The sequence below is a fragment of the Mus caroli genome, unplaced genomic scaffold (assembly GCF_978045245.1).
Source record: "Mus caroli unplaced genomic scaffold, Mus_caroli_1 scaffold_17, whole genome shotgun sequence".
NCBI lineage: Eukaryota > Metazoa > Chordata > Mammalia > Rodentia > Muridae > Mus > Mus caroli.
In genome coordinates this window covers 915308-942978 of record NW_028227272.1, presented here as the reverse complement: position 1 = coordinate 942978, position 27671 = coordinate 915308, and the positions used below count along the sequence as shown (strand labels likewise).

The window sequence follows — 27671 nt, the reverse complement described above, 5'->3', positions numbered from 1 at the left end:
AATATAGAATTGTGTTTATTCAGGCCAGAGTTTATACACAGACCGATGTAGAACTTGTTCATGGGAAGCTGATTTCTTTGAAAGTTTTCCTTGTGGAGAGGGAAAAACAGTTGTTCATGTGAAGAATGAGAGGTCTTCAAAGTCGGGAAGATAACTTCCCCAGGGGGTTGGCAAAGGTGGTCCACCGTGGTGCTCGACTTTAGAAGCTATCAGAGGTGGCTTGGCCAGCGATGATCATTTCCATCCCCCAGCAAGTTCAGAGGGGCCTAGCACCACTGGGAACACTCCTACATTGCTGGCAGAAGGGGAGGGAGGTCACAATCGAGCAAAGCCAGGGACTGAAAACTTCGATGTATCCAAAAGGTAAACTGAGCTTAGATGTTTCCTGTGCGGACTTGGGGGCCCGGCTGCCGGGCAAGTAGTCAGAGACAGCCAAGGCCTTAGAAGAAGGCGGAGGCCTGGTGCCCACAGCAGGCGGCCCAGGCGCGGAGCAGCCCGGGGCGGAGGGCGGAGCCCAGAGCGCGTCCGCCCGGCCCCGCCCCGCTGCAGCCCCGAGCCGGGCGCGCGCTCCTAGGCGGGGTGGCGCGCTGCTGGTGCGCGTGTCCCGGACCCGGCGGTGACGTGCGTGCGGTGACGGGCCGCGCGTGCGCGCTGCGGCAGAGGAGAGGGGCGGCGCGGGCGCGCGTCTGTCAGTGACAGCGGGAGGGGGAGGGGGAGGGGGCCGGAGATGGTGGTGGCGGCGGCTGCGGCTGCGGCTGCTACTCTTCCGACCTGAGGCAGCGGCTGCGGGAGAGCGGGCGGCGGGCGCAGCCGCAGCGGCATCTGTAGCTCAGGCAGGGCCCCTGGGGCGTGGGCGCGGCGTGCGGACGACCGGCGTGCTGGCCAGCCGGCGTCGCGGGAGTCAGGCTCTGCGGCAGCCCGCACCGCGGTCTGTGGAGGGGCCCGCGCAGTGCCCCGAGCTCGGCTCTGGGCGGGGGTGCGTTCGGCTGCGGGCAGCAGGCCCTGCTAGACCGGCCGCTCGGACGGGCGGCCCTCGGGCTCCTCAAGCTCGTGAGCAGGGGCGCGGGGCAGGGTAGCCCGCTGGTGCTTAGTGGCACGGGGACGGGACGCGGCAGGAGCCGCAGGTCGGCCCGGGCGCTTTGACGCACCGCACCGGGCGCTGCTGCGGCAGGATGAAGCGGTGCTCGCCTCCCGAGTTGTTTTTGCGAAAGCTGCTCCCGGTGCCCGGAGCGCTCAAGGTCTGAACTTCCCTCTGGAGCTGCAGTTGGAGGCGCACGGGGAGAGGCCACCAGCGGGCGACGGCGCCCGAGGGGAGCGCAGCGCAGCGCTACCGGGGACCCAAGACTCAGCGCGGCCGCGGCACGAGAACCCCGGGAGCACCAGGTACGGCCCGTGCGGTTCTCGCTCGCCTTGGCGCGTTTATTCGCCTTTATGGGCAGTTTTGGTGAGCATATGGTGCCTTCCCAAGTGGCTCGCCAGAGCTCGCACTCGCGACAAGCACAGGTCGCGTGGCCCTCCGGGAGTGTGTGTAGTCAGGCCGCTCTAATTCTGCTGGTTTTGCCTGCAGGTACCCCTGACCTGGTCGGGAAAGGTTCCAAGAACTCGGCAACATGGCTTCCTCACCCCACCAGCAGCTGCTGCATCACCATAGCACCGAGGTGAGCTGCGACTCAAGCGGAGACAGCAACAGCGTGAGGGTCAAGATCAACCCTAAGCAGCTGTCCTCCAACACCCACCCGAAGCACTGCAAGTACAGCATCTCCTCCAGCTGTAGCAGCTCGGGAGACTCAGGGGGCCTTCCCCGGAGGGTTGGCGGCGGGGGTCGCCTGCGCAGACAGAAGAAGCTGCCCCAGCTTTTTGAGAGGGCCTCCAGCCGGTGGTGGGACCCCAAATTTGACTCCATGAACCTGGAGGAGGCCTGCCTGGAGCGCTGCTTTCCGCAGACCCAGCGCCGCTTCCGGTACGCACTCTTTTATGTGGGCTTCGCCTGCCTTCTCTGGAGCATCTATTTCGCTGTCCACATGAGATCCAAAGTGATTGTCATGGTGGTCCCGGCTCTATGCTTCCTGGTGGTGTGTGTGGGCTTTTTCCTGTTTACTTTCACCAAGCTGTACGCCCGGCATTATGCGTGGACCTCGCTGGCTCTCACCCTGCTGGTGTTCGCCCTGACCCTGGCTGCGCAGTTTCAGGTTTGGACACCTCTGTCAGGACGTGTTGACAGCTCCAATCATACTCTCACGGCCACTCCGGCGGACACTTGCTTATCTCAAGTTGGAAGCTTCTCCATATGCATCGAAGTGCTCTTTTTGCTCTACACAGTCATGCATTTACCTCTGTACCTGAGCTTGTTTTTGGGGGTGGTCTATTCTGTCCTTTTTGAGACCTTTGGCTACCATTTCCGAAACGAAGACTGCTACCCTTCCCCGGGCCCTGGGGCCCTGCACTGGGAGCTGCTGAGCAGAGCCCTGCTTCACGTGTGCATTCACGCTATCGGGATCCATCTGTTTGTCATGTCTCAGGTGAGGTCCAGGAGCACCTTTCTCAAGGTGGGACAATCCATTATGCACGGCAAAGATCTGGAAGTAGAGAAAGCCCTGAAAGAAAGGATGATTCATTCAGTGATGCCAAGAATCATAGCTGACGACTTAATGAAACAAGGGGACGAGGAGAGTGAGAATTCCGTCAAGAGGCATGCCACCTCCAGTCCCAAGAACAGGAAGAAGAAGTCCTCCATACAGAAGGCACCGATAGCATTCCGCCCCTTTAAGATGCAGCAGATTGAAGAAGTCAGTATTTTATTTGCAGACATTGTGGGTTTCACCAAGATGAGCGCCAACAAATCTGCTCATGCCTTGGTAGGTCTACTCAATGATCTGTTTGGTCGCTTTGACCGCTTGTGTGAGGAGACCAAGTGTGAGAAGATCAGCACTCTGGGAGACTGTTACTATTGTGTGGCAGGGTGTCCGGAGCCCCGGGCAGACCATGCCTACTGCTGCATTGAAATGGGCTTAGGCATGATAAAAGCCATCGAGCAGTTCTGCCAGGAGAAGAAAGAGATGGTGAACATGCGTGTTGGGGTTCACACGGGGACTGTCCTGTGTGGCATCCTGGGCATGAGGAGGTTTAAATTTGATGTGTGGTCCAACGATGTGAACTTGGCTAATCTCATGGAGCAGCTGGGAGTGGCTGGCAAAGTTCACATATCTGAGGCCACTGCAAAATACTTAGACGACAGGTATGAAATGGAAGATGGGAGAGTTATTGAGCGCCTTGGGCAGAGTGTGGTTGCTGACCAGTTGAAAGGTACGTGCTTTTCTTTGTCTTCTCCCTTCCCCATCCTGTTTGCATTCCATGGTATTAATAATTGAAAAACCTCTTTCCAGCGATAGTGTCTGGAGGCAGTTGGCTGTATCGGTACACCTGACTGTGGGGAATCAGTGTGCCTTTTTTTTTTTTTTCTAGTGAGTCAGATGTTATAGACCTAGTCACAGTGCAGACAGGAACACGGAGACAGGGCTGACCTAGATGAGACCTTAAAGGAAGGAGAACTTTGAAAACTCACACCCTGCCTGTTGGCTGCGATGTCTCTGAAATTCTGGTAGAAAGCCAAGTGAGTGTGTGTGGGTATCAGAGACCTTTGAAAGTTACAACTTTTTAGCACTTAAAGAAATTGCCCTTAAACTCCATGTAGGTGTTTCCCTATCTCTTTTGACAAAACTGTTAACCCCAAACTCCTTTTCTTCTTCAGGCCTTGCTTTGCTTATGGTCAAAATAGGGCTAGGAAGCTGACTCTGTTCTGTAGGATCCTGGGGAATTAGACATGTGTGCCTGTTAGTGTGCAGTCATCAATCTTCCCTCCCCTGACCCTCCTGCCCTCCCTCCCCCTCTCCTAAGTTTTCATTTCTATCTTTCAGCAGCTGTTGGGAAGTTTTTCATCCCTCACATTTGCATCTGGTTCTTTGTCCTTAGTTTTTTTTTTTTTTTTTTTTTCTTTTATTTTTATTTTTTGTTATTTGCCCTTAGTTTTAAGGTCCTTAGTGTTCTTGGAATTTTTGCTGGGTTACATTTTACTTTTGTTTATTTTCTTATTTTTGTGTAGAACAAAAGTCTTTGAGGTCTAGAAAATGGATGTATAAAATGGGACCCAGAAAAGGATCCCATCCCCTGCACTTTTAAACAGTGTTTTACTGTCCTGGTGGTGGTGGTGGTGGTGGTGGTGGTTTTTGGAGACAGGATTTCTCTTTGTATCTTTGGCTATCCTGGAACATGCTCTATAGACAGTCTGGCCTCAAACTTACAAGATCCTCCTGCCTCTGCCTTCTGAGTGCCGGGATTAAAGTCGTGCACCACCACTTTATAAACCTTCAGGACTGAGGGAGCATTTATTTTAGAAGTATATAGAATTAACATCAATTTTGAAAAGCTACATTAAAGCAGTATTGTGTTTTGTGGTATCCAAATGTCGAATAATTACACAATTAAAAAACCCCAGGAGAGGGAACTTAGGGAGGAGAGGTGGTGGTTTAAATCAGATGGGGAAATGAGAGAGTGGCTGAGTTGTTCTTGTGCAGGCTTATAGCACTGCAGGGAGTTCTGTGGGAGTTTGTGATCTGAGTTCCCTTGCCATTTATTCTTCTCTGGCCAGTGTGGGTTTTCTTTCTCCTGAGTTTTTATTAGTTGTTAAGCAATTTATAGACATAGCAGGAAAAATTTCTCCAGAGAATTCCCTTGGTCTAGGGAGATTTGAACGTGGGCATTGACCAGCTCACAAGTGATGCTTTGAGTTCCCTTGGAAAGATCTTGCTATGACAAATGTCTTTCCAGTTATGAATGTGGCCCCTGCTTTGGGGCTTCATGGTATCAGTGGATGAAAGCCCTCCATGACAGGGATTGTGGCACAGTTGTGACCTGTGGTGTTGGACCGCACTGCACTGCAGTGTATGTAAAGATCGAATGTGTTGGGTCACAGGATAGTGGAGGCAGTTTTGTGAGGTGTGCTTTGTGTGATATATAGCATTTGGACTTCAAAAATAATAGTAGCTGTTACTTATAGACCCAGGGGCTCAAAGAAATCCCCTCAAGAAAAATACAAAAAGAAATTCTGGGGTGGGGGAGCAGTTTAAAGTTTAATTGCAAATAAGCTTAATCGTTCCGAATAGTGTAAATGTGGTAAGTTAACTTAAAAAGAAATGCACATGAGATGTGTACAAAAGGTTTGTAAATGGATGGAGAAGGGAAGGAAGAAGAGGAAGGGAAGGGAGAAAAGATGAAAGGGAAGGAAGAAAAGGCTTGGATGAATTGTTGCTGATTTTTAAGTTCAGTATTCTCTCCTTGAACCATGTTCTCAAGAGTGATTTATTTATTATTTATTTATTCCATTTTCTCTGCTCATTCTGAAAAACACATGGACAGGACTGTGGCAAGAGCATCTCTCTGCCCAGCTCCCAGCCCCTTTTGAAACCTGTTTGCCTTCTTTGCTTCTTGTCTCCCCTTTGTATTCTGGAATTGTGGCAGCATAGCAGGGCCACCTCTGCCTAAAGGATCTGAATGGAATGCTGATCTCCTATTTCTTCTCATTCATATTTCTCCCTCTGTTTTCCTTTGTCTGTCTGTCTAACTGTCTCCCCCTGATTATAACACACCTATCTATGTCCACCACTGTGAATGGACCATGGCATTCCTGACCTTGGCAAGGCCCTGGTTGGCAGAGTTGTTGCCGAGTGTGTTTATATGTTTGGGACCTAGAGAGAGGCACGTGCCAGAGTGAGTCCTGAGCCTAAGCTCTACAGATGGGCAAAGGAAGTGTGCCGAGTACAGAGCAGACGGCTTGGGCCTAGACTGTCATTCATGTTTCTCAGTAGGGTTGGGCTGTTGGACTCAGTTCATCAGGACTAGGAAGGCAATGGGTGCCCTAAAGAGTTTGCATTTGATCCAGACTCTCAAACGAGGGAAGGAGCCCCTGTTGGGACTTATGTAAAAGGCCTGGTGATCTCAAACTGAAAACTCAGTTCTAGGGCTTCTAGCCTGGGAGGAGCCTGAAGATGAATGTGCTGTTTGAACAAATCCTAGGTGAGGGGTTGGGGGTGGCCTGAGGGAAGGTAAGCTGCGCTGTCAGTGGAGATGAGGGTCAGGTGCCAGCAGTATTAAGATAACCGGATGGGACCCCAAGCTAGGCTTAATCAGAGGCGGGGATGGGGTGTGGCTGTTTCACAGTTTGAGGTAAAAGAGCCTTTCATGTTTCCGGAACAGACCTGGGGATCTTCTGGAGTGAGGAAGGGTTGGTGTGGCGTTGCTGTGGTAAGAATGGAGGGAGATGGATCTGGCCGAAGAATATGAACAGGTCTGGAAACCGTGACTCATGCCCAATTCTAGGTTCTGGATCTACAATAGGGTACAAATGATAAAATGTCCTGTTCTCATCACATAGAGGCTGAGCTTTGAGTGAGCAGTTAGCTCTCTAGTCTCACACGGGATTCGCTAGTGGGGTAATGGAGAAGCTCAAGGTTTTGGAAATAATCCACAGAGTAACAGCAATTATGAAACCGAGGCGAAACAGCTAAATATGAGCTACAGGAAGAATGCTCCTGCTGTAGTGTTGAGATAAACCTCAAAGCTAGAGAGATCGTGGCCATTCTTATGTGCTGTGACCAAAGATGAGGACTGTTATCCAGAGGTTTGCTTCTTCCTGTGGTAGATGCAGAGATGGGGGCAGAGAGTAAAACTTTGAACTTGCCTCCAGCTGCCCTGGCCCTATGTGGATAGGCTGAAGCCTTACAGAAAGAATTCCTGGTAGCCATTGCACCGTTAGTCATACAGATAAAGACATTTCCCCAAAATTTAGGCTGTGGAGCCCCCGGGAGAGCAACTCAGCTCCCACCACTGCGTGCTTGGGTAACATCTCCCAAACACACAGAAACACAGCCTACAGGAAGCAAGTGGCTTAGAGAAGCCGAAGCCGAAAATGTGGCTCCACAGCTGGCAGAGGCGACGACAGCCAGCTGTGGAGCTGCAGCCCTGGGAGTTCCGTTGGTCTGTCTGAGATGATGCCTTGCTACATAGTGTGCGTATAACCCAGGCTGGGTTAAGCTTGCAGTCCTCCTGCTTCGGCCTCTCAAGTGCATGTGCTGCCGTCCTGGCCTTTTCTATAACAACCTTGTCAAGCCCTGTGGGACCAAATTACGTGGCTTTAAGTAATTTGCTCACAGCTGTTAATTCCCAAGATAAGCTTTTGAGTGAATTAACTTTTGGCAAGGAAATTAAGAATACCGTTTGCTGAATTTCTGATGGAATGCAGAGGAAAAGAAGGTAATATTTTAGGGTAGAATTACTAAAAACGTAGGACACTAAAAAGAAGATTCATAATAATTGTGTTTTTGCTAATGGGCCAGAGTTGCCTCTCAATGCCACACTGACTTTTCTATGCTTGGGTATGGTGTGTCTGAGCCTTTGGCAGGCGGTAATGGTTTTGGTGTTTCTGGTGGGATTTTGATGTGCTTGTTTTTGTAGTCACTATTCATCTGTGTGGCCACAAAAAGAGTGGGAGAAAGCAGCACCACATCCATGGGGCTCTGGCTCATGTGCAGGTGGCATTCAAGAGACTTCAGACTTTCCTAAGCAGCATCTAGAAACAAACACCAGAGGGGTTTTATAAAGAGAAGGAGCTGAGCCTCACAGGGAGGGATGCCTGGCTTGCACAGACGGAGGGATGGGCCAGGGGAACGGGCGGGCTCACCAGAGAACGCTGTGACTCTCGCTGTGTCCCGACCTTGGGAATCCGGTGTTTCGTGTGTACTGGAGTGACTGGTACCCTTTGTTGTGGGACGCCTGACTCGCCAGCAAGAAAGACACCACAATAGGATCCTTCTGCACACGTTTATTGGGCTGCGCATTGACTGTGTAGGCGAAAGACCCCGAGCCCTGGGCCTCTCACTCTTATATACTCTCAGTTCCCATCCACGCACAGCAGGCCACATCACCTCACCAGGTATGCAGCTTCAGCTAATCAGGGCAGCAGGGGCATATCTCCATCAGAATGGATTCGCCAGTATCCTGGTGCACCTGCGCAGCTCTCAGATGGTTGTGGCTTATATGAGGAAGTCAGGTGCAAATCCTACGACTTAGCTGCAGTCCCTGGCGCCTTTGGGACTGCTGCCACACCTGCTCCCCACACTCTGTGCTGAGTGGAGTGGAAGACTCAGGTCCTCGGAGTCAGCGAGGATGCCAGCCTTCTCCTTCCTACTGCAGAGACAATGGGGCAGAGGCACTGGAGGCCAACTGTGCGGACTGTGTAGACTTACGAACAGGGTGAAGAAAGCGGGACATTCCAGTTTATGAGACCTTCTCAGAGCTAGTAGCTCAAAGCATTTGGTCTAAGGGTCTCTTTACACTCCTCAATTATTGAGGTCACTGTTTATCCATAGATTTTCTTTTACCACATTAGAAACCAAAATAGAGAAATTAATATAAATAATATTTTAATAAAAACAAAAATATATAAGAAGTAACTATATTCAGACATAAGGAATTAGTGAGAACAGGAAGTCTGTTTTGCAAGTTTGTTTAATGTCTGTGTTAATCAAAAGTTAATTTGAGAAATTATAGACTCTGAACAATGGAAACCCATCTTGTTAGCCTTCTTAGTGTCCAGCTGTGTTGTACCGCCTCCGTGCGCTCTGTCCCTGGGTAGTGAAGGACGTGTAGCGCATAGCACATCTCTCTTGATGCATACGAGGCCTTGGGAAGTGAAGGGCCATGGTATTGAGATCACTGTGGGCATTTTTCTTTGACTCCATGCCAACATTAACAAGCAGGAGTTTCTTAAAGCTTCGTGATGACAAGGAACCCTGGGCCTTGTTCTCAGCTTCTTTCATATGTTGTCATAGGATGTTTCACTGGGTGTTTTAATGAACTTTCTCTTCAGCTGTGACTTATAGCGATGTACATGGTCATTTGGAGAAATCTGAATTTTTTCCCACTTCAGAGTCTGAGCTTTGATCATGGACAGCAAACACTTTTGATTTCCTTGAAGCAACAGCTTCATTTTGTTAGTTTTTCAGAAGCAGTCTGGCAGCACTCAGACTTGTCTAGAGTTTGTCTGTAGGTCAAGTACAGATGATGTTCCAGGAGAAAGCCACCAATTCAGCTTGCAGCCCCTGGCTGCATAGTGGCTCTCCTGGCAGCCATGGGACCTTGGCATGTGGCATCGTGCTGGAGGTGTGTTTCCTGTTTTATCACAGAGACTACTAAAAAGACATATTCAAGGTTGAGATTTAATAGTCATTAATTATTACTGTTTCATCAAGGACATTCTTCAGTGAGACTATTTTCCTCTGCGTGCGTGGCGTGGCTAAGAGTGCCATGACAGTACAGTTTGGTCCTCTGCCTTGTGTAGCGCACGACATGAGTGTTTTTACCCCCTGTAGCTATTGTAACACCATGACACACCTATGCTGCGAAGGCAAATAAGGTCTTCAAGACTTTATGAAAATAGTTTTGCCCTCACAAACATCCTGCTATGTGACCTCAAAGATGACTGCTAGCAGTGTTTGTCTCTACCATGCATGGTATTATGGGTTTGATCTGCAACACTGTATAACACCAGGACCAGTGGTTACGCCTGTATTCTCAGCATGCAGGCTGTGGCGGCAGGATGGGAAGTTCAGGGTCATCCTCAGTTATATAAAGTTTGAGGACAGCCTGAATTAGTTGAAGCCCTGTTCACACACAAAGAATTAGAAAAGAAAGAAGGGCAGTGCTAAGTGTATATTGCCCAAATAGGCATGTGACAGGCATTTTGCATCTACTGTGGAAGGAACTAGTGACTTTAGTTCAAAAATTTTGCTTTTCCTTAAAGCTCCTCTGTGAGAACATTGGTGTTGTTTTGCAGCTTTTAAAAGTGCCTACTCTCTTGCCGTATAATTTAGTGGTTAGGTGCTTGGTTTATGTTTTCTGTGCTGTGTCTCTTCACTGCAGGATCTGGACAGGCTGCCGGGGAGCTGTAAGTGCACAGAGGGCAGATCCTCAGAGGTTGTCGCTCAGGAGGGGAGAGTTAGATGAGAGGATTCAAGTGATCAACCAAGTGACTTATTTACATAGTGGCAATGGCCATTCAGTTGCAAGTCTTCCCCTCTGGGGCAAGTTATATTTGTCCTCACAGAGGACTCTTCTTTGCTACACTCTGTCTGGTGAACACTGAAACCCAGAACACACCAGGGACTGGGCCTGAAGGGCAAGTGTCCAGACTGCAAGCCCTACAGCTTGCTCTGGTTACACTGTAGCAGCTGAGCTTGGCAGCTTCCTCACTGCAAACTCCCGGAGCTCACCAATATTGTTTTTGGGCAGCTTCAAGCCCCTACAGCTTTGAGGTACTTACAGTGATGTGGCACTAGATAATTGAGGAATTATGGGAAAATCCTCAACTTTTTGAGCCTGGAGATATGGCTGAACTTTAAGCAAAAGCTGTTATTCTACTGTAAACTCTTTTATTTATCCACTAAATATTGAAGAAGTTCCTACCCTTGGCAAAGCATGGACAAAGATCTGGTGATAGACTGTGTTCCTCTACTGGAGTATATGACCTGGATGTGTGATTTTTTTTTATATTATTTATATTTACATTTATTTATATAATGCCGAGCAAGACAGACTCCTGTTGTCTCTATTTTGTCAGTCCTTTAGAGTGAAATAGGGAGAGATTCAGTAATTTATAATGTTCAAACGATCAGAAAGAGTCACCAAGTAAGTGCTTAATTCAGTACTTAAATCCAAAGGAATGCATCAGAAAACAGTAGCACCCACCTCACTGAGTTATGGCAATTAAATGTTGAGTACATGTCAAGTGCTTAGGAAGGACTTGGCTCACAGGAACTCATCAGAGACTCAGTCCAGCAGCTGACGGTATTGAACGGGGTGATTCTTTTTCAGCAGTGCCCAGAGCAACCTTACGTCTCTCTATCCCTTTCTGGTTCACACAGCAGTTTTACTTGTTGTCCCCTGCTGTGAAATCCTATCACTGTGACACGTGTGTAAAGGTTTCTGTGTCGTTGGCCTCATTCCTTCCTTCTTTATTTTGGTGGGTTCTTTTGAAAACTTTATTTTTGTGTATTCTGTATGTGTGCATACACACATTGCAATATCACCATTGTGCACAAGTGGGATGTGGAGACCAGAGGAGAACGTTTGAAAACTGGCTCTTTTCTTTCAGCATGGGACCTCAGGCTTGTGTAGCAGTGACACTGAGCCACCTTGCCAGCCATGTTCCAAATTGGTTTTCTTAAGAAGAGACTGTTCTAATGACACATGGGTGAGGGGGCTTGCCTGTGGAGGCCTTGGAGCTGGCTCTCAATCCAGTGCTGGAGTTCCGGGGGGTGGTGGTGGTTGGGAGCCACCTGAGGTAGCTGCTGGGAACCGACCTCTGTTCTTCTGAAAGAGCAGTGTGAGCTCCTAACCTGTGAGCCATCTCTCCAGCCCCCAGGTACTTTCTTAACAGCGTTCTCAAGGAACAGCGGTTTCTTCATGAATACATATAGACTTCTCTTGGATTTTATTTGATTTATATTAGTTGATATTGTATTCCATTACAGATCTTACTTTTTTTTTTTTTTTTTTTTTCGTGAGTCAGAGTTTCTCTGTGTAGCCCTGGCTACAGAGTCCTGGAACTTGCTCTTAGACAAGGCTGGCCTTGAACTCAGAGATCTGCCTGTCTTGCCTCCTGAGTGCTGGGATTAAAGTCACGTCTTACCACATCCAGCTGAAGATCTTTTTCTGAAATATTTTTATTTATTTATTTATTTATTTATTTATTTATTTTGGTTTTTCAAGACAGGATTTCTCTCTGTAGCTCTGGCTATCCTTTAACTCACTCTGTAGACCAGGCAGGCCTTGAATTCAGAAATCCACCTGCCTCTGCCTCTCAATGGCTGGGATTAAAGCCGTGTGCCACCACTGCCTGGCTAGTATTTTTATTTTTAATCATGTGTGTGCTTGTGTGTCTTTGTGGGCATGTGTGTGTGAGTTCAGTTGACAGTGGGATCCAGAAGTGTGTCAATTCCCTGGTACTGGAATTATAGGCAGTTGTGAGTCACCAACATAGAGACTAGGAACCAAACTTCAGGTTTTCTTGGAGGGCAGCAAGCACTCTTAACTGCTGAGCCACCCCTCTACAGAACACTCCATTTTGATACCCAATTTGTATCATCTTAAGCATGTGGGGGCCCCACAGCTTGGCTGCCATGTCCTTTTTCATGCAACCCCAGTGGCTTATGGTAGATTTTCTTCTCAGTAGCATTTTTAAGTAACCAAGAAATTATAGGTATTGAAATCTCATTAATTCAGTTTTTCTGATATGTTTATACAGAAAGACAGCTAAAGTTTACCCTCTCCTGTTTTGAATGGAAAATTAATAGTATATTCATGTTTACATGAAGAAATAAACTGCAGAGGAAAGCCACGTACATCTCCAAGTTACTGGGAAGCTCTCATTTACATTCTTGCAATTGGCAATTATGAAGCAATGTGGCATTTATTTTTACAGTATCTTCCCACTAAGGTCTGCTGAAGGACATGTGTCTGCAAATATAGATAAATGGTGGCAAAGATCAGCAAAAGAAAAACCCTACACCAAGATGAAGATGACCTGTTTGTAGCTGAGAAATATACTCAGTATAGCTATGGAAGGTTCTGGAAGACAGTTGCAGTAGTTCCCTTCCTGGGAGCCTTGCTCTGAACAGTGCCTCCTGGGAGAGGGTGCTGGCTTCTCTCATTTCCCTTAGGTGTTCCTGTGTCTGACTGACTTATTTGTGAGTGATTTCTTTCCACCCTGCTGCACTGTTTTGAGATAAGAGCTTTTTACAATTTAAGCACTGCTGACATATTCTAGCTGCTCAGTGGTCACACAGCAGTGGTCACACAGCCCTCTGTCCTCTTCAGAGTTCCATATCTGTGGGCTCAATCAACCTCAGATAGAAATTATTCTGAAAAGCAAATTGCATCTCCATTGAATATGTACAGCCTTTTCTTCTTGTCTGTATTCCCTGCACAGTCTAGAATAAATGCCTATTTACATATCACTTATAGTTGGTATTGTAAGTAATCCAAGGCCCACCAGGAATACATGCATGTATTATGTGCAAATGCTGTGCCTTTTTATATAAAGGACCGGAGAGTTTATGAATGACACTAATATCCATGGAGTTTCTGGAGACACTCCACAAATACGAAGGGACCTCCACTTTATTTTGAAAGGTTAAGAACCACTTTTTAAATGTCTTTGAGAAGATGTAAAGTGAAAATAATTGTTTAAAAAAACAAGCTTAATTTTTTTCTCTCTCTGTGTGAGCATGCTAGTGTTTGTGTCTGAGTATCTGAGTGTGGGGAGGGGGAGGGAGGGAGAGAGAGAATGTGTGTGTGTGTATATGTATGTGTGTATTACAGAGCAGCCTTGGGTACTAGTCCTTGCTCCTATCTAGTGTACAGCTTTGTACACTCTACACTGTGGACACTGTCGAGTGCTTAGCAAGACTTAGAGGACCTGCATTCAATCCTCACTACAAAAGAACCAAAACCAAACCAAAGCAAACAGTAGCCCCCCTACAGCCTCTGTTCAGTGAACTCCCTAGCCATTCCTAGCAAAGCCCTGTGGCCTTCTCTGCCCTTCCAGTTTGTTTTGTGTAGCTGTTTGGGATATAGTCTGGCATGGAACAGTATCCATTACTGAGCTAAGTCTTTAACACAGAGGGGGCTTTGACAGGAACTAGAATGGGCAGTGGAGGAGAGCCAGTCAGGACACTGGGTCTGAGGATGTGAACTTGAGGAGCCAGGCTGACGGCCTCTGGCCTGCTGTGTTCCTGTGGCTGGAAGGCAAGGAGAGCAGCCTGGGCTGTGTGACAGGAAAGCAGAAGCCTAGGGGATATGGGAAAGGTAGGGTGAACTGACTTCATTTATTCATGCGAGCTGCAAGCTTTACCACAGACGTCTCAAGAAGTATATTTATCTTGAATAATTTTGTATTTGTGGTAATTCTTTATTTGTCATTTATGTACATAAAACCCATCATTATACACTCACTTACCCACCCCCCCCTTTTGGGGGAACAAAGCTTCAGGTTATTTGTTTTACATAACTTCCAGGATTTTTATGTAATGTTGTTAAATTCCGTTCAGTTGCTTTTTTCTTCCAAAGCGAGAAAAATGCAATACAGAAATCAGCTTTTCAGTCATTTGTTTTCATATTTGATTTATTTGTGAAATAGTAGCTTACTTTTTTTTAAAAATCTGATCTAGAGAGGAAGAAAACCTATAGTCATCTGATATATTTTTTTTTGTATACAGATATTAAAATAACATTGTATCACAAAAGCTCTGATGTTTTAAGTAAATGTTGTTTATGATTGATCCAGTTAACTTTACATTATTAAGTGTGACTACTTGAAAGTGCAGGTGGCACTGTATTTTGTGACTCTATGTGACTGAGTTCTTATCTCCAGAAGTTTCTAAGGTCATCTGTGTTCCTTTTTGTCATGTCAGGGCGCTGTTTGATAGTTGGGGTGGAGGCTGTGTCTGACAGGGGAGCGCTGTTACAGAATTATCACAGTTGTGAGATGGCTTCACTCTTGCAGAGCAGCTTTCCATCTTAAGATGCTCTCTCCGCCCCCAAGGTCAGCACATTTGGCAGAGTTCTCCCCACTCCTGCTTAGCCTTGCTGACTTTCAGATTTCTCTTGTTTATAAAATATAAACTCTGAAGTGGCTGAGCTTTAAGGTCCCCACTGTCCTCTAGGAATAGCTGAGATTCTCTCAGGATTGGAAAATAGTACTTTTCTTAATTCGGAAAAGTGGTTTCCCCTTTGTCCATTGATTTAAACTATGAACCCTCATTTAGACAAATTTAGCATAGGGAAATTCAGATTTACAGAACCACAAAATTATGGGGTATGTTTGAGATTCTTAACTTCATAGAGGGTTCTTTGCTTCCTTTAAACATAAGTAAGGTTGAATTCTAGAAGTATAAGTTTACACATGGGTTTTCGGGATCACATTTGTTATACAAAACAAGAATATCCCATGAGGACCCCACTTCACTTTGAAAGTTTGAGAACTGTTTTTGAAATAGCTTGGGGGAACTGAGAAATGAATACAATTGTTTAAAGGATGTGTTTCTTTTTTGTCTGTGTGTCTGTGTGTGTGTGTGTGTGGCGGGGGAGGGGGTAAGTAGGGTGGTGTGTGTGGTGGGTGCTTATGAAGATCAAGGGGCAGTCTCGGGTGTTGGTCTTTGTTTCAGACAGAATCTCTTTGATGGTGCTGCCTGGGGGCTTCTGGAGATTCCCTTCCTTGCCACCCACCTTGCCTTAGGAGCACAGGGGTTCCCCATGTTGTGCTGGCCATATCCACCTTCCCATGGGTGTTCCTTAGCCTGGACATGAACCTGAACATTAATTATGTCAGAAAGAGACCAGAAGATTAGTTGTCAATAAAATGAATTTCATGGTGTTGCCATGGTTTTCTCTAGTAGAACTGAGCAAATATTAGACTAATAAGGTTGTTACCAAGTGTGGCACTCATAAGGACTGGTTTCTCCTGCCTTTATCCCCCAGTTTGGCTGTCACGTATAGTAAGTCGGAGACTTGGTGGTCTTTCTAGGAGTCCCCAGATATATTGGAACTCCGGATATTATAAAGATTTTTTATTTTCTCTGTACATTTTGCTTCACTTCAATCACTGATATAAACCATTTGATCCCCAGTCCCCTCCCCCCCCCCACACACACAGTGGGGAGAATGTTCTAGGAGTGAACCAGAGAGCCCACCCTCTGCTTTGTTTATAGTGGTTTGAACCTTGCCTTTCTCCAGTGCATTCCTTATCCTTTCTAAGGAATAGCAAGGGCTCTCCTGGCAGGGAATGTAACACTCTGTGGTTTGCAAGGCTAGTGAAATAAAGTAGCAAGAGGGAAGTGCTCTATTTGGTTTTGAAATACAGTGTTGTCATTGAATAGTACCTTTGTCCCATGACCTGTGGTCAAACTTGAACTCCACAGAGGTTCAGGTAGTGAGCCTGCCAGCCTGAGTCACGGCAGGCGTCCAAAGTGACTGACGGTGTTACTGTCTGTTTGCAAGGGTTAGAACCTTAGGATTGCCATGCAAACAAGATATTTCAGGGGTGTTTCCTTGTCTTTTACACACATTTCCCAGAGAATTTCTCAGCTGGAATAACTTAGCACAATGTTCTTTCTGGCTCAGGAGAGAATTTTTTACATTGAGTGCTTTAAGAGCTGAGGGTTCTAAGATGTCAGCTTGGTTCCTCTGCTGTGGGAGCTCAAGTAGAAACGTTTGCCTTCCCAGCTCTGCCCATGCTGCTACTTTATTTATAGCAGTTGCGTTTCAGATGCTTCCCCTGGAGAAGCCCTGCCCTGTAGTAAGGTTTCTGTCTCTCCCACAGCTTTGGCTGAGGAGTGTGGACTGTCAGCAAGTGTCCTTTGGGTGATAGATACATTTGAACTTTTCTTTGATTTACTTTTTCATATCAAAGTTTTTTTTAGAAACAATTTTCATGGCATGCAACTTGCTTATATAAAGCATTCAGTAAATGTTTCTCAATATGTACTTATTTATTTGTGTGTATGTATATGGGTACATGTATGCCAAAGTATGCATACAAAGGTCAGAGGGTAACGCGTGTGAGTCTTCTCTCTCCTTCTACCATGTGAATCCTGGGGATTGAACTTAGATTGCCAGCCTTGGCTACAAGGAGTTTACCCATTGAACCATCTGACTTTTTTTTTTTTTAAAGAGCTGTGTGAGCATCTCCACAATCAATTTTTGGAATGCTTATTAATTAGCTGTCACTTCCTTTTCTCCCCAAACTTCCCTCCCAGCTTATGTTGGTGATGATGCAGAACCTGCAGACTTTTCATTCAAACAGAATCATGGGCCCTTTGATGAATGGCATCTTTGCTAGATATCATGTGCCCCTGCCCCACGTGCTGGAGATCAAAACTAAGAGCCTATATGTGCTAGGCAAACACTGTGCTGCTCTCTGCTCTCTGGTGCTCCTGAGCTCTGGACCTTGCAGCAGGAACTCATCAGTGTAAGGGCAGACATCATTTTCTCTGTCCATCTGTCAGTCGATGGAACAGGTATTTTTTTTTTTGAAACACCCAAGCTGATTAGGATAAGGTGAGTGATAGGAACCTTTATTGATTAATAATGTACCATGTCTGAGATGGAGCTCTTTTATTTTTGCCATTGTTTGAGTTTTTTCTGAAAGAGGAGGTTAAGTGAGAATTAGGACTAGATTATAATTTGATGTACATATTTTATAACCAGTTAAGTTATTTTTTTTAAAATAACATCCTCTCTTCTAGGCTTATTCCAGGTTGATTAAACATTAAGTTCTTGGGGGCTTTTCCCTTTCTTCCAGCCAGTTCCTTACTAGAGGGTTTTAGGGGAAGTATGCGGTAGAGTATGAAACCGCTCTCATCTGATATTTTGTAGATGTAAGTACCAATTATGGTAAGTCTCTCTGGATGCCTGAGTTCTCTGAAGAGCTGAAGATTTCATCCAGTAGTCAATCAGAAAAAAAAAAAGAAATCCTTTTTCTTTATTCATTTTGGAGACAGGGTCTCACTTTGTAGCTCAGGTTGGCCTTGAATTCTTGACAAGCTTCCTGCCTCAACCTCGCAGTGTTGGGATTTCTGGCACGAGCCACCTTCCATTCCTGCCCAGCAGACGTTTCCCTGTTTTAACCAATGTAAACATCTGGTTCTGTATTTTTGCAGTGTATGAAACAGTTTCATAAAAGTGAAATATGCCAAATAAAATGTGATTTTTTCCTGATGACTTGGTCGTTTTTACTCCTTGTAATTCCTCCTTCACTAATATAGAAATTTCCTTTTAAAATAGCTTTTTTCTTTAAGAAAATGGAGATTGCTCTGTTTTTCCATCCCTTACATTTTAAAAATTAATCTTTTTGATCTGTCTCTTGCTGTCAACTCTTACATAACTGTTAGTATGTTTCCCTGTAGCAAGTTTGCTCTGGCTTTTACTTTGTTCCATAAAAACAAAACAGAAAATATTGAAGCACGTTACTTGGTATGTGAGCTAGGCTTGCTGGTACCGGCCTGTAATCCTAGCACTCTGGAGATAGAGGAAGGAAGATCAGGATCATCCTTAGCTACACAGGGAATTCAGGGTCAGCCTGCGCTTCTTGAGACCCTGTCCCAAGACTCAATAAGAAACAACAACCTAGAAAGCAAACAAACGGAATACGAATGCTATCTTTGAGCCTTTTTTTCTTTTTTTTGGTATAAATTCTGAATAAATGAAGTTGCAAGGTACTTGAGTTTAGAATAAGTATATTACTAAAGAATTATTTTTTTAGCATTTACTTACTTATTCTGGTGTGTGTGTGTGTGTGTGTGTGTTGTGTTTGTTTGTTTGGAGACAGGCTATATATATGTATAGCCTCAGACATACTATCTTGCCAAGGCTGTCCTTAAAATCCCTCCTGTTTCTACCTTCCAAGAGATATGATTACCGATGTGTATCACCATGAATATTTTCTTTTCTCTTTTGTTTCCTTCCTCCCTCCCTCTTTCCTTTCCTTTCCTTTCCTTTCCTTTCCTTTCCTTTCCTTTCCTTTCCTTTCCTTTCCTTTCCTTTCCTTTCCTTTCTCTTTCTTTCTTTCTTTCTTTCTTTCTTTCTTTCTTTCTTTCTTTCTTTCTTTCTTTCTTTCTTTCTTTCATGAGACAGAGTTTCTCTGTGTATCACTTACTGCCCTGGAACTCACTCTATAGACCAGCCACCAGCCTCTAACTCCCAAGAACTGGAATTAAAGGTGTGCACCACCACTGCTTGGCATTTTTGAATATTTTTAAAGGGGGAGAGAAAGAAATCTCATTGGAATTTGAATCCTAATCAAGACAACATGTTTGTTTCATGAGAGCAAAGAGAAGATTCTTTTGTGTATGTAAAAGTAAAGGTGGAGATTCTAGTCTAGAATCTATAATTGCTAATTAGAGTTGATAATGAACTCCATAATGTGTACTGCAAACCTAAAACATGAATTTACAGAAAGGATGGCTTTTATTAAAGTGTACTAGAACCTCGCAGCAGTATTTTGCAGAATTCACCAGAAACATCTGGAAAACTGTAGAAACTGTTACACATATAGTAATTTTGTATGTTCTCTGACACATCACCATGGAGAATTGGCTACTTTTCTTCTTCTCTGGATTAAATTGAAGGTATGTGTGGAGTTTTGTCCTGGAAATCTTGTCACCTGATGTTCAGTGTACTGACAGTGCTGGCTTGTCACATGTGTTGGGAAGGTCTGTGCTTGTGGATGGGGCACTGTGCACAGCTAGCTCTCCCGGTGCAGGCTGTCAGTGCCTAAGTAGTCAATGTAGTCTGTCATTTAAAAATGGTGTCTAGCAGAGGTAGGCGGATTTCTGAGTTGGAGGCCAGCCTGGTTTACAAAGTGAGTTCCAGGACAGCCAGGGAGGGCTATACAGAGAAACCCTGTCTCGAAAAACGAAAAACAAAAAAACAAAACAAAACAAACAAAAATGGTGTCTAGTTACTTAGGCAATTTGAGTATCTATTTTCTCCTTGGAAAAGATTCACTAAGCTTGAAGGGTGTGGATTAGAACTGATGAGATCATGTGTATGACCATTGGTCCTACTGGTTGTTTGGAGAACATGGATCTTACCCCGCTGTCCTCTCCCAAAACCTGTTTTCATCAGCACTGAAATTCACATATACACTACCTTGTATATGGGGGCTCAGAATGTATCAGATATGCTGGCCAGAGGGAGCATGGCTGCCCTCATTCTGACTTTCAGGGATGGTCCCTTAATGCCTAGCAGAACTGTGCCCTTCTTGTGGCCTCCTTAAACCATAATCTCAGTGTGCCATCCTCCAGGCCAAGACCCTGGTGCAGGGCAGCATACTGTGACTGCAGCTAAGAGGCACATTCAACAGCTACAGCTGCAGTCAGTCACATGCCAGGCCCCTTCTCACCACAACAAAAGTCCCTGCCTGAGGGAACTCACCCCAAGGTGAGGGAGACTAGTGATAGACAGATGCAAGGTCAGCTGGACACTGCATCCAGTAGTGGTGTGAGGTAGGGCTCAGAAGCTGAGCGAGGGAAGACATGCTGAAACTGCTTCAGTTTCCAGGAGATGTTTAATAGTTCTGAGACTGTATAAGACTGAATGTACATTAGTGGGGGTGGTTCATGCCTGTCGTCCTGGAACTCATCTGAGAGAGACAGGAATGGTGCCACATGGTCTAGGGCAGCCTGGCCAAGAACAAAATCAGTCTCAAAAAACACGAGAAGCTGAGCATGGCGACTCATGCCTACAGTCCTTACTCCTAGGCCTCTACAGCAGGAGGATGACTGGGAATTTAAAAGCCAGCCTGAGGGGCAGACTGAGGCCCTGACCCAAGCAAAACCAAACCAAACTTACTTTTTTGGTTCTCTGTGCACTGTTAACTTTTTAAAGCATCACAGTGAAACATGAAACCATCGTTGGCAGCCAGTACCTTCATAATGTGCTGCTGTCAATCGTGTGCAGCTCCAGCACGTTTTCATCACCCCCCAAGACACGCCATGTCCCCAGGAAGCTTTCCCTCCTCACTTCCCTCAAACCCAACACCTGCCAATCACTCATCTTTGTATCTGTAGGAGTCACATTTTCTCAACATTTCATGTAGGAGAAGTCCTGTAGCATGTGGCCTCTGTACCTGCTTATGTTGCTTCCCAGTCATCACGACTGTCAGGATTTTCCATCCATTTATTAATGGCCATCTTGGTGGTTTTTAACCTTTTGGCTCAGTGGTTAGTACAACTGGGAGTACTTGTGTACAGAGTTTCTGTACGTGTTTTGAGCCCTGAGGTATGAGTGCTGGGTCCCCTGGTATAGCTTTTGGACAATAATCTGCCAGTTTCAAGTAGGTAGCTTATAAAAGGGCAGTGAAAGTCACATGTGACAGCTAGTTGTTTTGGGAAGCATCCCAGGTGTTTAGAGTTCTAAGGATCGTATAATCGTTTTGTTCGTTCTGTGGTTTTGTTATTACTGTTTTTGAGACAGGATCTTGCTGCATAGCCCTGGCTGGCTGGGAACTTGCAATATGGAACATGGTAGCCATGAACTCAAAGATACCCTCCTGCTTCTGCCTCCTGAGTGTTGGGGTTAAAGGTGTGCTCAGCTTGTTCACCGGCTTTTTGAGACAGGTTCTCTCTCCTTTGTGTGGCCCAGACTGGTTTCAAACTTGTGAGCCCTTTCTCAGCTACCTGAGTGCTGGAACTGCAGGTATCCGTAAACCCCTCTAAATCCCTCTAAACCCCTGAGATGCTTCCCAAAACAACTAGCTGTCACATGTGACTTTCACTGCCCTTTTATAAGCTACCTACTTGAAACTGGCAGATTATTGTCCAAAAGCTATACCAGGTGACCCAGCACTCATACCTCAGGGCTCAAAACATGTACAGAAACTCTGTACACAAGTACTCCCAGTTGTACTAACCACTGAGCCAAAAGGTTAAAAACCACCAAGATGGCCATTAATAAATGGATGGAAAATCCTGACAGTCGTGATTTGAATGATGGAATATGGGTAGCATTACTTGTTGACTGTAAGTTGAAGTAATGTTGAGATTAAGATGCAGTTATAGGGAAGATCTGATATTGAGAAACTTTCAAAAAATATATACACGGCCACTTTGAGATTATGTGGTAAAGAGCACTGAGGACAAGCTTTAAAAATGCTTTATAAATATAGAATATTCCAAACAAGTCTAGGAAGTTTCTTGTTCAAATTAACTTCAAGTAGCTGGATGTCATGTGGTAAAATGTGGCTTCCCCTCTGCTTCATGAGCTCCTGTGCCCAGCTGGGCTGCACTGCTCTTGCCAGCTGCCCTGAGAGCCTGGGACATGGATACTTTCCATAGCCAGCCTTGTTCCCACACACTTCCTTAATATAGAACGTTTTCAAAAGAAACACTGGCTACCAGCAAGCTCTGCTCCCAAACATGGCCAGGGGTTCATAGTTCATTTTATTTTGTTTTTATGCAGTTAAAACAAGGATAATATGTAAACATTTCAGTGTTACTGAGTGTCCGTATGGCTTAGGGCAGAAAGGAGCAAATAGAGTTTTGAGTCAGTAGAGGAGAAGGCAAAGTCCCCCTGCTGCTGAATAGGTACTGTAGGAGCTAACAAGGCCTTGTCGAGATGTTATAGAAGGTGTAAATTCCCACAGGTTATGAGTGTGTGCCCTGACACCGAACTGGGCTGGACTCCCTTTCCCAGCCAGTGACCCACCTGAAAATATAACTTTGTGAGCCAGGTCAGATGGGTCACAACATGGCCAAGTTATACCTGCACTGGGGATGCCCTCCCAAGCTTTTAGCCAGCCCTCAGTCAGTCCCACAAATGTGCGTTGTTAGCTGGGATGTAACTGATGCCTACAGATAAAATTGTTCAGGTTGAGCAGAGCTTCCCTAAGAGACAAGGGGAGCCGGAATGGGTGTCAAGCTGAGAATGTACTGGAAGGTGGCTGGCAGTGTGTAGTCAGGCTTCATTTTGCTGTTTTGTTTTATCATGTTGTATTTGGGACAGTGTTGCTTGGTGGTCTGACATTCACTGTGTAGACATGGCAATCTTTTGGCTTCTGCTTCCATGGGCTTAGAGAACAGGCATGCATTATTACTTCTAGTGATGATGTTTTTTAACTTGAATTCTTTTGTTGTTTTGATAATTTTATACATGCATAATAACTAACAACACTTGATTTTTTTAAAAGCCACAATTGTGAGATCCATTGGTTGAACACAGGTTTTGAGTGCCTGCTATAGATATAGGTCACTGTCTCAGGATCTCCTAGATGCCTGACTCCTCTGGTGGAGATTATAAGATTGTGTAACTGTTATGTACAGCAGTGTGGCAACTCCTGAGGGCAGATACAGAGTTAGTTACAGTACGTCCCAACAGTTCTGCACTAAGGCATGCACCCAGAAGCACTGAAGACACAATCATGCAAAAACTGGTGCACAGATGTTCATGACAGTGCCAAAGTGTCAGCTAAAGGTCTGCCAGTGGGTAGATGGATAGACAAAGTGTGCACTGTCCAAATGGTTGAATATCATTCAGTTATCAACGTGAATGACACACTGGTGTATGCTAATGTGCTGAGTGAAAGATGCTAGGCAGAGGCCACTGATAAGAAATGCCCAGAATAGAGGAATCATAGAGCTAGAGGCAGATGAATGGTTTGGGAGAAGGGGGGATGCTTGCTCAGTGGAGACAGGGTTACTTCTTAGGACGATGAGCAGTATTCTGAAGACCATCCCAGGAAGAGGTCTCTCTGGCTCTTCAAAAGAGGTCAAAGCCAACCTTGGCTACAGAATCTTGATGGTGGTGGTGGGGAATAGGAAGGGAGAGAGAAAAAGAGAGAGCTGAAACCAAAATGCTTATGTGGCAGCTGGCAGCTGTAGTAAGGATCATTGAATTTTGTACTTAAGGGAGTGAGTTGTATGGTTTATGAGTTTTATTTAAATACAGCCAGAGTAAAGTTAAATCTAAATACCAGAGTAAAGTTAACAGCTCATTAGACACATTAACACACTGGGACAAAGCAAGTGGAGACTGGTGGTGCACATCTGTAATCCCAGTACGTAGGAGACTGAGGCAGGAGCCTCTCTGGGATCTCAAGGCTAACCTCTTTTACATACTGAGTTTCAGGAAAGCCAGGACTACACAGTTGAGACCCTGTTTCTAATCACCCTTCCCACAAAAGAAATAATGATTTATGTAGATGAGTCTGAGATGGATGGTGCCACTGTAGTCTTTTGGGAGAGACAGTGATCTTGATTTGAGGTCAGGTCACAGTTTAGCAGATCCAGTGTCTTCATTTCTGTGTTCAGACTTGTATTATTTAGGAGGCCTGATCTGTAAGCAAAGGCGCCAGTATATCCAGTTACCTTGGGGAATAGTATGTACTTTTCCAGTGTCGAGAATACTCCTACCTACTGCCAGGGCCCTCCTTCCAGATCCGGGTGTCTGGTAGCAATATGTCTGCTTACAGAGCAGAGAGCTATGTCATTCGCCTCCAGGAAGTCAGTCAGCACACCTTATCTCAAGCAGAGAACTTGCATGTCTTCCTGAGCCAAGCTCTTCTCTTCGTTCTCCTTAAGAGAGAAAGTATACAAGACATGTAAAACAAAACTTTTTTATAAGGTGTGCAAATGTGTATGCAGTTGCAGATCAGGTAAGATGGTTTTAGATCAATGGAGTGCAGATGAAGGGAATCTGCTGATGGATATAGGCAGGCAGACTCCACAGTGTGGTGGGCCCCTTTCCTAAGGCAGGGATGTGGTAGGGAGAACCTGTTGACTGGGGAGAACAAAGATAGGGGTTTCTCCAGAGATGGGCCTGTTAACTGTACTTTACTCATGGTCACAGTGTGCAGTCAGTGTGGTCATGCTGATGAAGGGGTTGGTCATGCATCTTAGAAGTACAGAAATAGTCCCAGAAGGAGCCTTGGTCATCTGTGTCAGCTGATGAGTTCCTGCAGGCAATAGGCAGGAACAAGATGCACAGATACGGACGGCTATTACAGGGCAGTCCCAGTGTGGGCTAGTGATTAACCATGGACACACTATGCTGCACTCTTGTTGAACTGACATCTGTTGTGAGTAGGGACAGGACGGGGTCCCTATCCTAGTATCACCATGTTGGAACTGGAATCTTTTTTTTTCCTTGCTCTGGCCCCACTTGTTCTTTCCCTGAGTGGAAGGCTTAAGATTTATTTAATTTATGTGTGTGAGTACAATGTCACTCTCTTCAGACACATCAGAAGAGGGCACCAGATCTCATTTTAGATGGTTGTGAGCCACCATGTGGTTGCTGGGAATGGAACTCAGGACCTCTGGAAGAGCAGTCAGTGCTCTTAACTGCTGAGCCATCTCACCAGCCCTGGAATTGGAATCTTAAATTTCCCCCCTCATCTCCTGGTCACGTTTTGAAACATGACTTTTCACTAGAATCTTACACTGATAGAGAGGAGTCTGCTACTTCTTGGTATGATGTGTGTTTTAGAGACATTTGTGGACATGGATATAACCTGAATGCTACACTGGTACTGAGAATGAGACCTCCATTAAGTAGAGTCATTATTCGGTGGGCCCTGACCCCTCCGCCAGCCACTGGGCTCTTTGCAGGTCTTGATGTGTCTTCAGAAGTGTCTAGGTCCTTTGTCTTCAGATGCTGCCTGGGATGAGGCTGTTGCTTCCTTCTCAGAATTCCTGGGAACCTTGGGATTAAGTGGGGCCCTTCCTTGTCCTGTAGCACACAGGATGCTGCCAACTGTCTTCAAAGCACTAGACATGGGATTCTTCTTCCCCTCCCCCTCTCCACTGTGCATAGCCCCAGAGCAGCACACCATCCTCCCCTGCCTCCTTTGAGCTTTCAGCCTCCCCTCTCTGCCTTGCACACACCCCTCACCTGCTGTCTTGGGGAGCTTGTCAGGAAGGTTGTGAGCACGGCTGAATGTCAAGAGGAATGTGCTTTAACGTGGTGAGAGATTTATTCCTTTAACAGTCACTGCAAAGTGCCTTCAGTTTCAGTGCCAATTTGTCTTTTCAGAAAATGTAACAAGCATAATTCTTCAACTTTGGCCTGGATCACGGAGAAGTGTCACTTGTTCTTGGGAATGAGTACCTCCCATGGGGCCAGCTCTTCCGTGTCAGGGGCCTCTCTCTCAGGCCTGAGGAGAACATAGGAGCGGGCAGCTGGACTGTGGTCCAGTGTGACTGGTATAGTCTTTTCTGTACATAAAGAGGCGTTTATCATTCCTATTTCTAATCTATGGTCCATGAGTAAAGACGCAGGCAAGATGCCTGCAGTTCCAGGAACATTAGCATAAGTGTTCCTCGAGGGTTGTCCCCAACTTATTCCCTCCCAGGTCACACCATGCACATACATAAGCTTGCTTTTCCTTCTTCATAAAGCTCCCTCCTATAAATACTCCTCAGTTTAAAAATAATGTTTCCCTACCGTGAGTCAAGGCTCAGCTCTTCTGTCTAATTTTAGCTCCTTGTTTTTATGAACTTGGAGATGTTCTCCTTAACCAAAAAACAGAATAAAGAAAGAAAAGAAAGAAGCCGCAAAGACGACGGTCCCCTTGCTTCAGCAGCCCTCATTTCTGAGGGCAGGTTCTTTTTATATTATTATTAAGCATCTGTTTGAAAATTAAGATTGTGAATTAAGACAGGCGTTAGATGAGACACAAAAGGAAAAACAAGCTTTGGTTGGTCATTTGTTGTGCTGTGGGAAAGGGTTTGGGAGTTTTAAGATCGGTGTGGGAGCATGCCAAGAACTTAGGTTAGAGGTCTGGGGCGGCCTACCCTGATTCTGAAAGCATGTGCTTAAATTGCTTCTATTGTATCAATTTTGAGTGAAAAATTAATGAAGTCAGAGTACATAATTTGACTCCTGTTACCAAAGATGACCTTTGTGAGAGACGGTGTGACTTACTCTTGTATATAGACAGTGATTATTTATTGATTAAAAGTGGTACCAGCAGGGCAGGAGAGATGGCTCAGAAGGTAAGAGCACACACTCTGCGCTAGCATAGGATTAGATTCTGTTCCTAGCACATGTTAGGTGGCCCACAGTTGTAACTCCAGCTCCAGGGGATCTGACACCACTCCCTTCTGCAGGCCACACACACACACACACACACACACACACACACACACACACACACCACACTGAAAAATAATAAAAGCAAATATTTAAAAAAGTGATACTAATCAACTTCTCTTAAATTTTTATTTTATGTGGGTTGTGTATATGTGTGTGTGTGTGTATGAGAGAGAGAGAGAGAGAGAGAGAGAGAGAGAGAGAGAGAGAGAAAAGAGAAGAGAAGAGAGAAAGAGAGATGTTTTGGGACTGGGTCTTGCTATGTAGCTTACTCCTGCCTTCAACTTAATATTTTGCCCAACATAATCTCAAGGTTGCAGTGATCCTCCTGCATCAGACTCCTGAGTACTGAGATTACAGGCGTGTGCCACCGATCCATCTATGCATACCATACATATTTATTTATACTGTAACTATTCCTTGAACTGAGAAACCATAGTTCAATAATACATTTCTTTTGTGAGCTTTTGGACCTCCCCCCCCCCCCGCCCCCACTTTGTAGTTGTGGCTCTAAGGAGCTTATAACTTTCAGTCTTCTATGTTTAGGCAGCTGCCAGGGTAATAGACATTTACTTTTTTATTATAAAGAGAAGCTTGTTTATACTCTTATGTTTTAGAAAAGTCTTATGGGAGAAAGATTTTTAAATTTTTTTATTTTTATGTACTAAGTATATATGCTAATGGTCTATTATGACATTTCATACATGTACATGCGCATTTGGATCATACTTTTCTCGTGGAAGTCTTCAGGTGTCATGTAGGCAGGCAGACCTGCTGCAGTTCAGGAGTGCAGTAGCCTCAGCATGCCTGGAGTCAGCACTCCAGCCCTCTCTGGCTCCTTCCTTTGGCTCTTACGCTCACTCTGAGCCTTTCCTCCAACCCCCGATGTGCCCTTATTTTTGGAGGAGATGGTATAGATGTCTTGTTTATAAGAAAAAACTCTGAAAGTAACTATAACCAGAAACAACATTATTAAT

The 27671-nt window shown here is 45.4% G+C and overlaps 1 protein-coding gene across 2 annotated transcripts in view; it reads left to right on the top strand.

The window, feature by feature from the left end:
• The first annotated feature begins 700 nt into the window (after positions 1-700).
• Positions 701-27671, top strand: part of Adcy9 (adenylate cyclase 9) — a 125733-nt gene continuing 98762 nt past the window's right edge. The window contains exons 1-2 of one of the 2 annotated variants that reach the window (XM_029470752.2): positions 701-1383; positions 1568-3303. In XM_029470752.2, coding sequence (XP_029326612.1) covers positions 1611-3303 — 1693 coding nt within the window. In that variant the 5' untranslated portion in view covers positions 701-1383; positions 1568-1610. The remainder of the gene's footprint in view (positions 1384-1567; positions 3304-27671) is intronic. The other variant, XM_021184932.2, reaches the window with a different exon arrangement.